The sequence below is a fragment of the Gouania willdenowi genome, chromosome 17, assembly GCF_900634775.1.
Source record: "Gouania willdenowi chromosome 17, fGouWil2.1, whole genome shotgun sequence".
NCBI lineage: Eukaryota > Metazoa > Chordata > Actinopteri > Blenniiformes > Gobiesocidae > Gouania > Gouania willdenowi.
In genome coordinates this window covers 9,522,512-9,534,619 of record NC_041060.1, presented here as the reverse complement: position 1 = coordinate 9,534,619, position 12,108 = coordinate 9,522,512, and the positions used below count along the sequence as shown (strand labels likewise).

Below are 12,108 nucleotides of genomic sequence, written 5' to 3'. Positions count from 1 at the left end.
GTCAGCAAGGGCGGGTGAGTATAGGATCCAGCCAGACCATGGCTTTGGCTCACAAATCTACTTTTCCCTTTCCTTCCCTTATCTGATATCTTTAGCTGAAAGAGCAGCAAAAGGCAGAGTGAGAAAAGAAATGTTTAACTGAAACTTTCATCAGAAATTGTTGGGTGCTGAAGAATTTCTCGCAAATAATTATGGAGTGGTTAGGTTTATAACTAGGAGTGGCAAATACTGGCTATAGTTGAATATACATTAATACAATTCTCCTAAACCAGAATATGTAAAAAAAAATAGTAACATTTTAAGAATAGTGGACCAGATGAGCTTATTCATAAAATGTTGAACCTCCAAGGTACTTAGCGTACTGATGGTGGTACGATAATATCCACTGTTATCTAGGAAGTTTATTGTTATTTGGGCCATAGTATATAGTCAGCAAATCCTTGTTTTATACAGAAATAAAATGAGTTAAAAGTGACCGAAAATGGTGGAAAAGGTAGTGAAATGGGATTTTAAAAACCACAGAAATTGGTTTAAATTTGCAAATTAGAGTGGCCAAAAATAAACAGAAAAAGTGTTTAAATTGTCTATTGGAACAATTAATTTAGTTGGCAAATAATGGGCACAACAAATGGTGAACGTGGTTAAATTGGCAAAAAATATAGCAAGAAAAGTGATGGAAATAGGTTAAAATGTGGCAAGTTTGATGTAGTTGCAGAAAAAGGGTAAAAATAAGAAAAAATGGGCTCAAATTATCCAAAAAAAGGCATGTGTGGACCCCCTCTCAGTGTCTCGCGAGCCCAAGGTTGAGAACCCCTGCGCCAAGTACCACCATTGGTACATAGGTTTTTGTTTTTGTTTTCTGGTAGCTTGAAGTAGATAGAACAAAGATTTACACACTCTAATACAATAGGTGTCGTATTCAAGTTGGTTGCAACACGCCATTAACCAAGAACAACAACAGATAAGCTGTAAAACACACATTCATAGGCCCAGTCAAGCTTAAAGAAAATCCAACAGTTAGAGCCTAAATTGACAGCTTCACCCATACTGGTCTTAAATAATGGAATAATGCAACTCTTTCTGCAGTGTTTGTGAAGCAATGCCTGGGTCAACAAAAAACAACAACAACTCTATGGTAGTAAAGTTGTGGGGTTGTTTGGAAACTTTTGAAATGTAATAAAGAAGTCACCTGATGGATCAATTGTGATTGATAATTGTCCATAGTATAGGAAAACATTGCACATTTCTATACAGTTTCATACAGCAACAGAAAGTAAATGACTTTTGCTCACATTTTTGCTGTGCGCAGACTCAGGTTTCTAATTGATTGAATGCTTGACCAAAATAATCGGGTGAAAATGCAACATCATTAACTAAAATATTTTCAAATGAGGATGCAGGTGCTGGCCTGTGTCACACTGCATTAGCTTAGCGTTAACATTAGCATTGACATTAGTAGTAGCCATCATTAGCATTAGCTAACATTAGCTTTAGTATTAGCTAGCAAGAGCATTAGCTAGCGTTAGATTCAGTTAGCATTAGCATTAACATAGGGCGACCGTGGCTCAGGTGGTAGAGGGTCGTCTTCTGATCGAGAGGTTGTGGGTTCGATCCCAGTACCTGACTATGTGTCGAAGTGTCCTTGGGCAAGACACTGAACCCTACGTTGCTCCCAGTGGTCGACTAGCGCCTTGCGTGGCAGTCCTGTCCCACTGGTGTGTGAATGTGAGAGTGATTGGGTGAATGAGCTGATGTGTAAAGCGCTTTGAGACTGCTTTAGTGTGGTGATAAAGCGCTATATAAATCAAGTCCATTTACCATTTACATAGTATTAGCTAGCGTTAGATTCAGTTAGCATTAGCCTAGCATTAGCGTCAACATAGCATTGGCATTAATCTAGCATTAATGTTAACCTAGCATTAGCTAAGCATTAGTAGTGCATTAGCGTTGAAATGGGTTGAAGCCTAGGTAGTAGCTGAACACGTTAAAGGCTGAATGGTCAAAATCGGTTGAAAAATGGCTCGGGATGAAGGGCTTGAAAGTGGAAAAAGCTGAAATTTCCAACAGAAATGAATGGGAAAGAAAAACAAAAAACAAAAAGGGCATCCTCACTAATGAGACAAGGTAATCCTCAGCCCAAATTCCTGATTTGATTATGATTATTAGTCTCGATTCGATTACAAATGCATTTTTGATTGATAACTATTGTCAATTCCATTGTCGATTATTACTGATTATAGCTCTTCTATTTAGCATCCGTCAGCTGCTAAATATTTGGAATTCTCTTTGAGGAACACCTCACAGCACCTTCAATATTGTATAGTGGCATTGAAATATCCAAATTAAGAAGACTCCCCTTGTTTTGTAAATGTAAATAATAAATCTTTGGAAATGTAATGGGTATCAATAATAAAATCGTGATTACTCAATATTTTTTCACCACCCACATAATTAGTACCTATGAATGTGGGATACTATTACTGTTCTCCAACCTATTGAGCTCAAAGATCACTCACCTCTATCAGTGATTACTCTAGCAAAAGTAGTTTTTTCTATTTCTGTCGTTTAACAATGAAGAAAGGTGGGTGACACTTTACTTGAAGTTTTATACATAAGGCTGACATTACGCTGTCATTAGCATGATCAAAGTGTCATGAAGGCTGTAATTGGCCACGTTTACATGGGAGCTTTAATTCCTCTTTAATTCAGATTAAAAGTTCAATCCTCTTTAAACTGACCCTTAAACATTTTATTCGTAATACAAATGTGATTCCGAATTTAACTTAAATCCAAATTAGGTGCTGGTTTATTCTGATTTTAATTCGGAATTAAGATTCAAGATATTTATTGTCATATGCACAGTAAAACCAGACAGTTGCACCACACAATGAAAATCTTATTTTGCGAGTCCTCCCTTTCACAAGTAATTCCTCTATCTTGTAAACACTTAATTCCGCTTTAGATTAATTCCGGTCATTCTGCGCATGACACCATATTCATGCTAATGACAGATGTCATGTCATAATAATGACAGTGTAATGTCAGCCTTCATGTATAAAACTTCGAGTAAAGTGTTACCAAAAGGTTTAATGTAAATCTGGGATCAAAATCATGATTATTTCGTAATAAATGCTGGCTTGTCCATTTATTAATCATCGTGTTTGAAAGTGCTGCAAACAAAAGCCATACATGCACTTGCAGTAATGCATTAATGAAACTTGCCATGTACTCCATGTTGGAGGCAGGAGGGTGAACCTGACCCCGCAGTTTGTTGTGCAGGTCCAGGATGAGGTGCATGTCTCCCTCACTGATGGCCCGCTTTCCTCTTGACCTGACTTTCCACCAATGATCATCCTTGTTCCGGTACTTTTCCAGGATGGACTCGAGCCGTGTGGAGTTGGTGAGGATCATGGCCAAGACGCTCTGGGTCAAGCACAGGAGCAGGCTTGCAGCTCTGATCCAGCCGCAGAAAGGGCAAGACGACCTCATGGCGTGCAGGAGAGTGAATACGAGGGGTAATTTTGTCTACAGAACAGAGACAGTTGCAAATCAGCCCGTAAGCATCAATAGTTTCAGTCAGGAAATCCACTCAACTCAGCATAATTTAGTCAATAGGTCTTTGTTACAAACTGTGAGATCCTAACTTTCATGCCAAATGTTAAGACTTGTATATTAGTGTTGATGTAAAACAACTCATTTTAAGCCCTCATGCACAGGAACACATTTAAATCCCACAGGCACATTGAATCTGACCTCTGTTTCAGTTGAATAATGCTTTAATTATAGGGGACTTGACTTCAAACATTCAATCTAATGCAGTTTTCATGGAACCTGAGAGTGCAAGTGCAGGTCACTGCATCCAGACTAACAGTGGCAGCAGTGATAAACTCACTTTAATACGTTATACCTAATACAGAAGACAAATTTCCGTGCGTGGTGACATTTTAGCCAAGAGATTTTATGTAACATAGAAAAGTATGTTCTTACCTTAAAATTACAATTAAGGGTTTCCCAGATGTGATTTTCCAGATGCAGATTGTTGAGGAAAGGGAGGCACTTTTTTAATCCTAGGAGCCTTTAAATCCATCCATCACAGAAATGTGAGTAGCTCGCAGTCAGACGGCGTTCAGGCTGTGCATTTACACACAAACTCACACACTCAGCTCACTACCATCCGTGGGGACCTGTTGAATTCCTCAGCTCTGCTCAGTGCACTGCAGCCTGCCCAGCACTACTGCTCATTTTGTGTTTATATGTCAAATTTGCATTGAGCTGCACGCAGGAGAGATGGGCCACACCCTCCTCATGCACACACACACACACACACACACACACACACACACACACACACACACACACACACACACACACACACACACACACACACACACACACACACACACACACGAGGTCCAGGGACAGTGAACTAATGGGACCATGGACATTACGGCTAACTCATTAACACATTTTGTTGATTTTATTTGTGGAAGCCATCAACCATTTACTGCATAAGAATAGTCTTCATACTCCATGACCAAAAAGCATGTGTAATGTAACTCCCTATAATAATAAAATAGAAGCCTATGTGAAATGCTGAAACTGTCAATATAATCAGGTTATTACGTAATAATTTTTACCTGAATCGAGGTTTATTCACTAAATCAATTGGACTGCAGGGAAATGTCATTTCATTTTTTTCCTGTTTGATAAAGAGTAATGAAACCCCCCCCAAAAAAAACACTTTTTTTTTCTGGTGAAACCAAATGTAGTTGGTGTGAAGTAGTGCTGATTAATTCTTGTCCAACTCTTGACATTTTAGTCAAAGCATTTCAATTTGGCATTGTTGTTGTTCAAATTGGTAAATCTTTACTTTAAAGTTTTATACATTACAGTGTAATTATTTAGACATGACACTTGTCATTAGCATGAATAAGGTGTCATGAAGGCTGTCATTATGTGTCGTTTGTAAGCCTAACCCTAACACTTTGTTACCCTAACCTTAACCCTACCAAACCCCACTAGATCCCTCCATCTAATTCGACAAAAAAATTTGACATAGCTCCAAGCCTCCAAAGGTGTCATAATTTAGCAAACAACACTAATGACAGCCTTATGTATAAAAATTCAAGTAAATTGTTACGTAAAAATGTAAGGTTCACTTCCCTCTATGGGTTGAAATCCAGCTATTACAATGTTTTGCTATTGGCTGAGAATACCGGTAGTTGTTTGGGACCTTGTGGTGGTGTCTTAAGTCGCGAACCACCACTGTTGGCGTCGCCTTTTCAATAAGAACTAGCACCTGTTGACTACGTGCATTATTTTACCAATCTGCCTTCAAATGATACATGCATCAGTGAAGCTAAGCTAACGCTGCATTGGTGGACGTGAGGGAAGCCTCTGCACCGAAACAGCGGCTGGATTTTAACAGACTGACTGTTGTCCGGGGACAGATCAACACGTATGTTGTTGTAAATGTGCAGCCTGTCGCTACTGTGGAGTCACTGCTAACAGCAACTCATTAGCCTGATATCTTTTGCATTGTGTAGCTGAGAAAAATGCTGTGAATTTGTTTTTCCACATTTATTTTTACAAGAATTTTCAACAGAAGATTGTGCACCTGGAATACACACAGCTTACTTTACTTTACTGTGCTAAGTTTGAAAAATTTGAGTTTTAATTTTTGAGCAGTGGTTTTGTTATATGCACATCATTTATGGTTGTTTTATAGCAGTTTTTGTAAAGCAGAGTTGGTCAAAATTTATTACAAAAGTTAATTCAGATTTCTTTAATTTATTTATTTTAGAAGGTTTTTTGTGTTTATGTTTTGATACAACACTAATATGAATCTGTACGGACACAAATGACCCAAAAAATAATACAATTCTTTCATTCTAAGTCATTCAAAAGTTACTTTTTCCAGTAATGCGTTATGTTTTGGTCATCCAAAACCTCTGGGTTTTGTTTGACTGGCTTGGCCTTGTTGTTTCAGACTTTGTTCCGAATTATAGATTAATGAATAGCTAGGATATGTTTGAGCATAGTTTGAATACACAGAGTAAGCAGTGGTGTTCAGGTTCAGTAGGACTACTCTTGTAAAGATCCTGATCTTGTTAAGATGGGGAACATGCAGTGCCCTGCTGAAGATGCTGCACATCTGGCCTTAATCGCTCGGGATATCTGCCCCTTCCCAAACTACAATCCCAATCCTCTTTACCTAAACTTGCTGTCGACCAACTCATCACTACACCTAAAGAACCACTACACAGCAGTTCAGTCCTCCTTGACTGAGAAGCAGCTGGATCTCTTCACCCAGGGCCTGAGAACTACGTTTGGAAGGGAGGGCAGAGTCACACTTGGTGGGGTTGGGGTGGTGGCTCTATCCTTGGCTCTGTTCTTTGATATCCTTTCAAAGCAGGTCAAAGCGCAGTATGTGCCAGAGTCTGGGATTATTTCTGATTTGTTTCTCAAAGATCCCAGAGGTTACTATCCACCACAAGTGTACACGCTCAGCGAATACCTGAGACTGGTACCCTACATTGCCAACAACCCTACCAGGATGAGAGAGGAGACAGAGAGGTTGGTACTAATGATGCACAATTCCCACAATCTTATGTTTGTGTTGGTATTACAAAAGGCACAATACAATATCTGTCAGTAAAACTGAACATGGGCCACTTGACGACTTTCTGTTGGTGTTAGCAATGTAGTTTTATGTAAACTGGACACATTACACTTGACTAAAAATCAACATGAATACTGAAAAGCAAAAATCTCTAAAAGAATGTTGCATTCGGCATGAATGAGATTACTGTACGTGATTTGGCATTGTTGGCATTTTATTATTTTAAACTAACTAAAGCCAAACAGAACAATACTATTAATCATAGTCACAGCTCACAAATGCATCTAATAATCTTAAAGTAGGGCAATATTTATAAGAATACACTGATGTTGCCGTAGGACACCCTTATTTTGCTTTGATAAATTTTGAATATAATAATTTATTCTGGTTTTATTCTTTAGGTATTTGAATCGGCTCATAGCAGAACAACAGAACCTGGAATTCAAGGAAAGAAAAGAAGACGTCATAGGGATCAACAGAATGTGTGTTATGTATCTGCAGAAGCACATGATAGTTCATCTCCTCCGTATCACTAACTCTACTGTGAAAGATGGAGCGCTTCGACAGATGCTACAGGATTCAGTCCAAGAGAATTCTATATTGATTGCATATATGTCTCCCGCTGAGCCCAGTCAATCTAAACTGGAGAGTCCTCTAATGGGAGGTCAATTTAAACCTCCTGTAATGGGAGGATATTTTGTTCCCAAATATGAGACCAGTCAATCTAAACACAGTAAAAAAAGAAAGAGAGGGTTTGTGATACCGTCTCTGGAAAGCAATGCTACATTGAACTTTAACTGCAACCCAGAGAGAGCCAGCGAGAGGTTTTGGGCTGAAGTGCAAAAATCAAATGTGTCTCTTGAAGCTTTTAGCAGATGCCAACTGCCAATATATATTCCCAAGACATTCATGCACTTTGTTGCTGGAATTACGTGGCTGAAATCTTCATTGAGTCTTTTCTTTGATTTCAGTGAGGATTATTTTAACATTCTGGTAGCACAAAGCGAGGCTTTTGACTTGAAAAGTAATGCACTCAAAGAATGGTCCAAATAGCTTGATGTCAATTCTACTTAAATTTGCCACAGTTTATGAAATTAACTGTGCTTTGTTATTATTTTAGTTATTAGATCCTTATTAAACCCAATAATATTAGAATACTGTTTGATTTTTTTTTTTTTTGTTAATAAAAATTACCAAAGAGATTATGCCTCTCTGTGACCATAAAAATGTGGAACATCTAAAAAAGAATTAGTGTCAATTTTGAGAACATTTGCATTCAAAAACCAACACCATCCTCTGCTGGTGGAGTATGCACACATCAATGTCACATGAAGGACTTTAATAGTGATGTACAAATGTGTGTTTATGTGTAAGAAAACCAAATAATAAAGTGGTTCAATGAGTGTAAGTTTCTTTTTCACCATTTAACACCTATACCGGAATAGTCTAAGTCTGATATTCAACATTATAGATTCAGAAAACAAAAGAAAAAAAAAAATAACAAACAAATGGCAGCTTCTACCTCTTGCTTATATTTCAAACATGCACTCCAAATGTTGTTCATAACAAGGCCAAAAGCATCCCCACTTCAGTTATTCAAATGGTAATTAATTGAATCTAGGTGAACATTTTTGAAAAAGTGAGCTCAGGTGCATCAGCAAAAGGAAAAACAATGTTAATGATTATATTATATTGGAACTAATGAATTGGGAAAAAAAACAATCATTGGAAAAATAATCTCAAATAAACTAACTGTAAACTAAAGTACATAAATTTGAATAATTCTGTCTATTTTTTTTATCTGAAAATAGTTTTTTTCCTTTAGAAAAAAGTAGAACAAAAATATGTACACAAAGAATTTGTAAAAAAAAAAAAAAAGAATTATAATTGTATTTGCGTAATTGATAATTAATTACAATTATGGCGTAATTATACTTGTAATTGTAATTTCAAAAATCTGTTGACATTGTAATTGTAAATGCCATTAAAATTCTATAAACTTTTTCAATTATAATTTAACGTAAAACTGAAGAACCATGTTATATAAATATATATAATCAGTTCTATATAAAGTTCTACTCATATGTAGTTAACAATTACTGAAATATGTTTCATATCAAGCTTTCCCACATCTCACCATTTTCAAAATAATTCAGTCTAGGGGTATAGTGATACAAAAAAGGCTCAGATCAGATGTCCACACCAAAAATATTAAAACCTATATTTTCATTGATTAGGAAGCATAACAAGGTAACCAATAGACAGGAAATAAATGAGATGATAGATAATAGTTTTAGTGTATTTTACAGCTGATTTAGGATGTTATCATAAGAGATGGAACAGGAAGCTAACACAAGAGGAAGGTTCACTTTTATTAGGTTATTTACATCAGGCTCAGTAATTGTGATTAATTGTAATTGAGAATGTAATTGTAATTGACTTTCTGAGGATAAAAAGTTATTGTAATTGAATTGTAATTGGAAAAAAATGCTGGTCACTGTAATTGTAATTGAATTGTAATTAAACATGGATAATTGACAATGTAATTATAACTGAAAAATGTAATTGACCCCAACCCTGTTTGTTGGTATGACTTCAATTATTCTCTCAGTGTGTGTTTCCAGTGTGATTTGGTTGTTTATTATGTCGTGTTGTATGTTTCTATAGTATTTGTGTGTATTTTGTATTGATATTGTGTATTTTTCTCTCACTTAGTATATCTTTGTTGTCGTTTTGTGTGGTGTTTTTGGTAATGGTGAGTATTTTTCTCTCTTAGTGCGTGTGTTTTTGGTGTAATTTTGTGTATTCTGTTGTTGTTTGTCTGTTATTCAGTATGTTTTTCTCTTATTTTGTGTGTTTTTGTTGTCGCTTTGTGACAATAATATTTATTATTAATATCATTTTTAACAAAATAAACATAAAACCCCATATTTGTAATGCTTTCATTTGTTAATTTTCCCCTTTTTCTCTCTCTCTGTCTCTCTCAAGTACCCCCCATAGTGCCATTGCGTACTCCTAGGGGTACATGTCCCCCCATTTGAGAAACACTCCTCTAAAGGGCCGGATTTGGCCCCTGGCCTTGAGTTTGACACATGTAGTTTAGCTCAAAAAACCTAAACTGCAGTTGTAGCCAAAAGCCAAAATCAACTGTTTACCCTCAATATTTATTCTGTAATAAATTAAATAATTATCACGTTTTAAGAAATGCCTTTTTTTATTTTCAACATGCTTTTGATTATTAAAAAAAAAAACATTTAAATATGAATAAAAAAAATATGAATACATAAATAACAAATATTTTCCAAGGAAAAAGAAAACAATCTGTGTTAAATAGGTTTTAGTCTATTACTATACAGATATTTCTCTTTGTTTTTATGACGTGTGAGCTTCCCTTTCCCTTGTCGTCACTGCTGACAATCAGAGAATACAGGGAAAGGAAAGTTGTTGCCGTTCAAGGTTTCCAAGTTGTTTCCTTTTGTCGTTTGGTACAATGACTGAAGAGAGCTATAGCGTGGGAGTGGGTGCTTGTGTTTTTTGTTTGTTTTTTTTTTTTTATTAATTTTTTGAATTAGAAACATATAGAAAAATATAATGACAACATCAATATCATAACAAAAATAAATAAATAAACAAACAGTGATATTTATACCTCCCAAAACTTAGGGATCAGAGTGCACCCCGGTGAAAAAAAAATGTGTCAAGTGTACTAAACTGTAGCATACTTTTGTGTATACTTAAAGCCACACTAATCATCACTATACTTCAAGTGTGTCTATGATTAGTTAACTTAAAACGTGCTATTTTGGAACAACTAATTTTGTACTAAATATATTTTAATTGTAATTAAATTGTAAAAAAAAGTCCAACTGGAAGTGTATTTTGTGTATTTTTACATGCTGAAGTGGAACAACTTAAATTGTCTTTGGTATATATAAGTATATATGACTTTAAATGTACAAATTTATGCTAAATTGCTAAATTAATAAATGGGATGAAATGCATGTTCACAGTAATACTATTGGACACTTTCCAAATATTTTTTTATGAATAAACAAGGTACAAGATAAGTTCATAATTAGACTCAAATGTAACCTAAAACACGTGCAGACCTAATATCAGAGTAATGATATTAAAATGTGTACTTCTTAAATATGCTCTCAGTGTGTGATAAAATACCAAAAATGTGTGTAAAACTGAATTTCAAATAACACTTTAAAAATCACACATACATTTATTTCGGTCAAACATATTCTTTATAAAGTGTAATAGAGTACAATTGTTTTGAAGAGTGTTAAAAGTGTTTCCGTGAAAGTGTGTTGTTAGTATACTTTTTATATATTTACAAAAAGTACAATTTGTGTAATTACATTTTCAATCTACTAGTGAACAATTTAATATACTTAAAATACAATGAAGTTAATTTTTCCTTCACCAAGGCACTTCAGCATTATCTGAGAGTATTGACAGACATAATTTAACTGTAGTGCAAGATTGTAAAATATTCTAAAAACTAAAATGACAAAATAAATATAAAAATACACAAAAATAAGTGGGTAAAAAAAATAAAACAAAGGTTATCCATTACAACAATATTAAAAAAAAAAAACCCAAACAAACAAAAAGAGTTTAGCATCATTATGAGCGCGTGCGTGTGTGTGTGCGCGCACACACCGGAAACATCTGCTACTGCTACTACTGTACCCACAATGCAATGCGGGGGATAGGCACCGCCCTTTTTCCTTCCAGCTCAGGTAAATAAAGTCAGGAAGTGCCATCCTAGGAGGAAAGAGAGGACCATATTAAACCTTAAATTCAACAAAGAGAGACTTTTGGGGGAGTTTTTTTCCCTGAAGAAGGCGCTGGTGTTCACTGGAATACATCTCGTAATTCCATGAAGTTTGTTTTCTTTGCTTTTTGGTTTTTGCTAAAGTGCCAGTGGAGGAACGAGCACTGAAAAGGGGGAGGAGCTTCAGGGCTTCTTGCAATGGTAATCAGAGGGTCACATGGGGCAATAGACCGGGCCGTGGGGGGAAACAAGAGAAAGAGAGGGGAAAAGGAGGAAGAGGAAACTGGGTGAGAGAAAGAAGACACTTCTGAAGGACTTTGTCCAGCCCCGTGTGCATGTGCAGGAGGCGGGACTTTCACTCTGTGTTTAGAGGACACTGGATCTGAATACAAAGAGAAAGTTGTATTTTGAAGTGATCTTTGTTTTGGTTTTTCTACACTTGTGTTTTTGTTTTTGTTCCCCCTCTTCCAGAGTGGATTCATTAGACACCCTTGGGATACTCTTTCACTTCAGCTGCCAAGTGTTTGTGTTGGATTTTAACTCAAGATGCCCACAAACTTCACTGTGGTTCCAGTGGAAGATGTAAAGGCCAGTGGGAGTGGTGAAGCCACAGCAGAAGGAAGCAGCAAACCCATCAGTTTGGGCAAAATCTTCAGAGAAAATGATGATGATGTAGACACATTGCAAGGACCTGACTCAG

At 36.1% G+C, this 12,108-nt stretch overlaps 3 protein-coding genes across 5 annotated transcripts in view; 2 read left to right on the top strand and 1 right to left on the bottom strand.

Annotated features, from left to right (window-relative positions):
- crispld1b (cysteine-rich secretory protein LCCL domain containing 1b) overlaps positions 1–4,226 on the bottom strand; it is a 20,260-nt gene extending 16,034 nt beyond the window's left edge. Inside the window, exons 1-2 of one of the 2 annotated variants that reach the window (XM_028473304.1) lie at positions 3,988–4,226; positions 3,223–3,525 (exon numbers count right to left, since the gene is read on the bottom strand). In XM_028473304.1, coding sequence (XP_028329105.1) covers positions 3,223–3,489 — 267 coding nt within the window. In that variant the 5' untranslated portion in view covers positions 3,490–3,525; positions 3,988–4,226. Of the gene's footprint in view, positions 1–3,222; positions 3,567–3,987 lie in introns of those variants that run through there. The other variant, XM_028473305.1, reaches the window with a different exon arrangement.
- Positions 3,411–11,613, top strand: LOC114479591 (uncharacterized). The gene is made up of 4 exons (XM_028473345.1): positions 3,411–3,515; positions 6,116–6,576; positions 7,024–7,113; positions 11,553–11,613. The coding sequence occupies exons 2-4, from the start codon at positions 6,116–6,118 to the stop codon at positions 11,611–11,613; spliced, it is 612 nt and encodes a 203-aa protein (XP_028329146.1). The 5' UTR covers positions 3,411–3,515.
- The window catches only part of LOC114479061 (solute carrier family 12 member 7-like), a 39,134-nt gene continuing 38,383 nt past the window's right edge, over positions 11,358–12,108 (top strand). For both annotated transcript variants that reach the window (XM_028472505.1, XM_028472506.1), the window contains exon 1: positions 11,358–12,108. In XM_028472505.1, coding sequence (XP_028328306.1) covers positions 11,955–12,108 — 154 coding nt within the window. In that variant the 5' untranslated portion in view covers positions 11,358–11,954.

What these genes read in the sequence shown, in the direction of transcription:
- LOC114479591 (XM_028473345.1), top strand. Translation starts at nt 6,116, where the DNA reads ATGGGGAACATGCAGTGCCCTGCTGAAGATGCTGCACATCTGGCCTTA. An exon ending in ATGAGAGAGGAGACAGAGAG is followed by an intron (nt 6,577 to 7,023) that starts GTTGGTACTAAT and finishes TTTATTCTTTAG; the next exon opens with GTATTTGAATCGGCTCATAG. An exon ending in ATCAACAGAATGTGTGTTAT is followed by an intron (nt 7,114 to 11,552) that starts GTATCTGCAGAA and finishes TTTTTGCTAAAG; the next exon opens with TGCCAGTGGAGGAACGAGCA.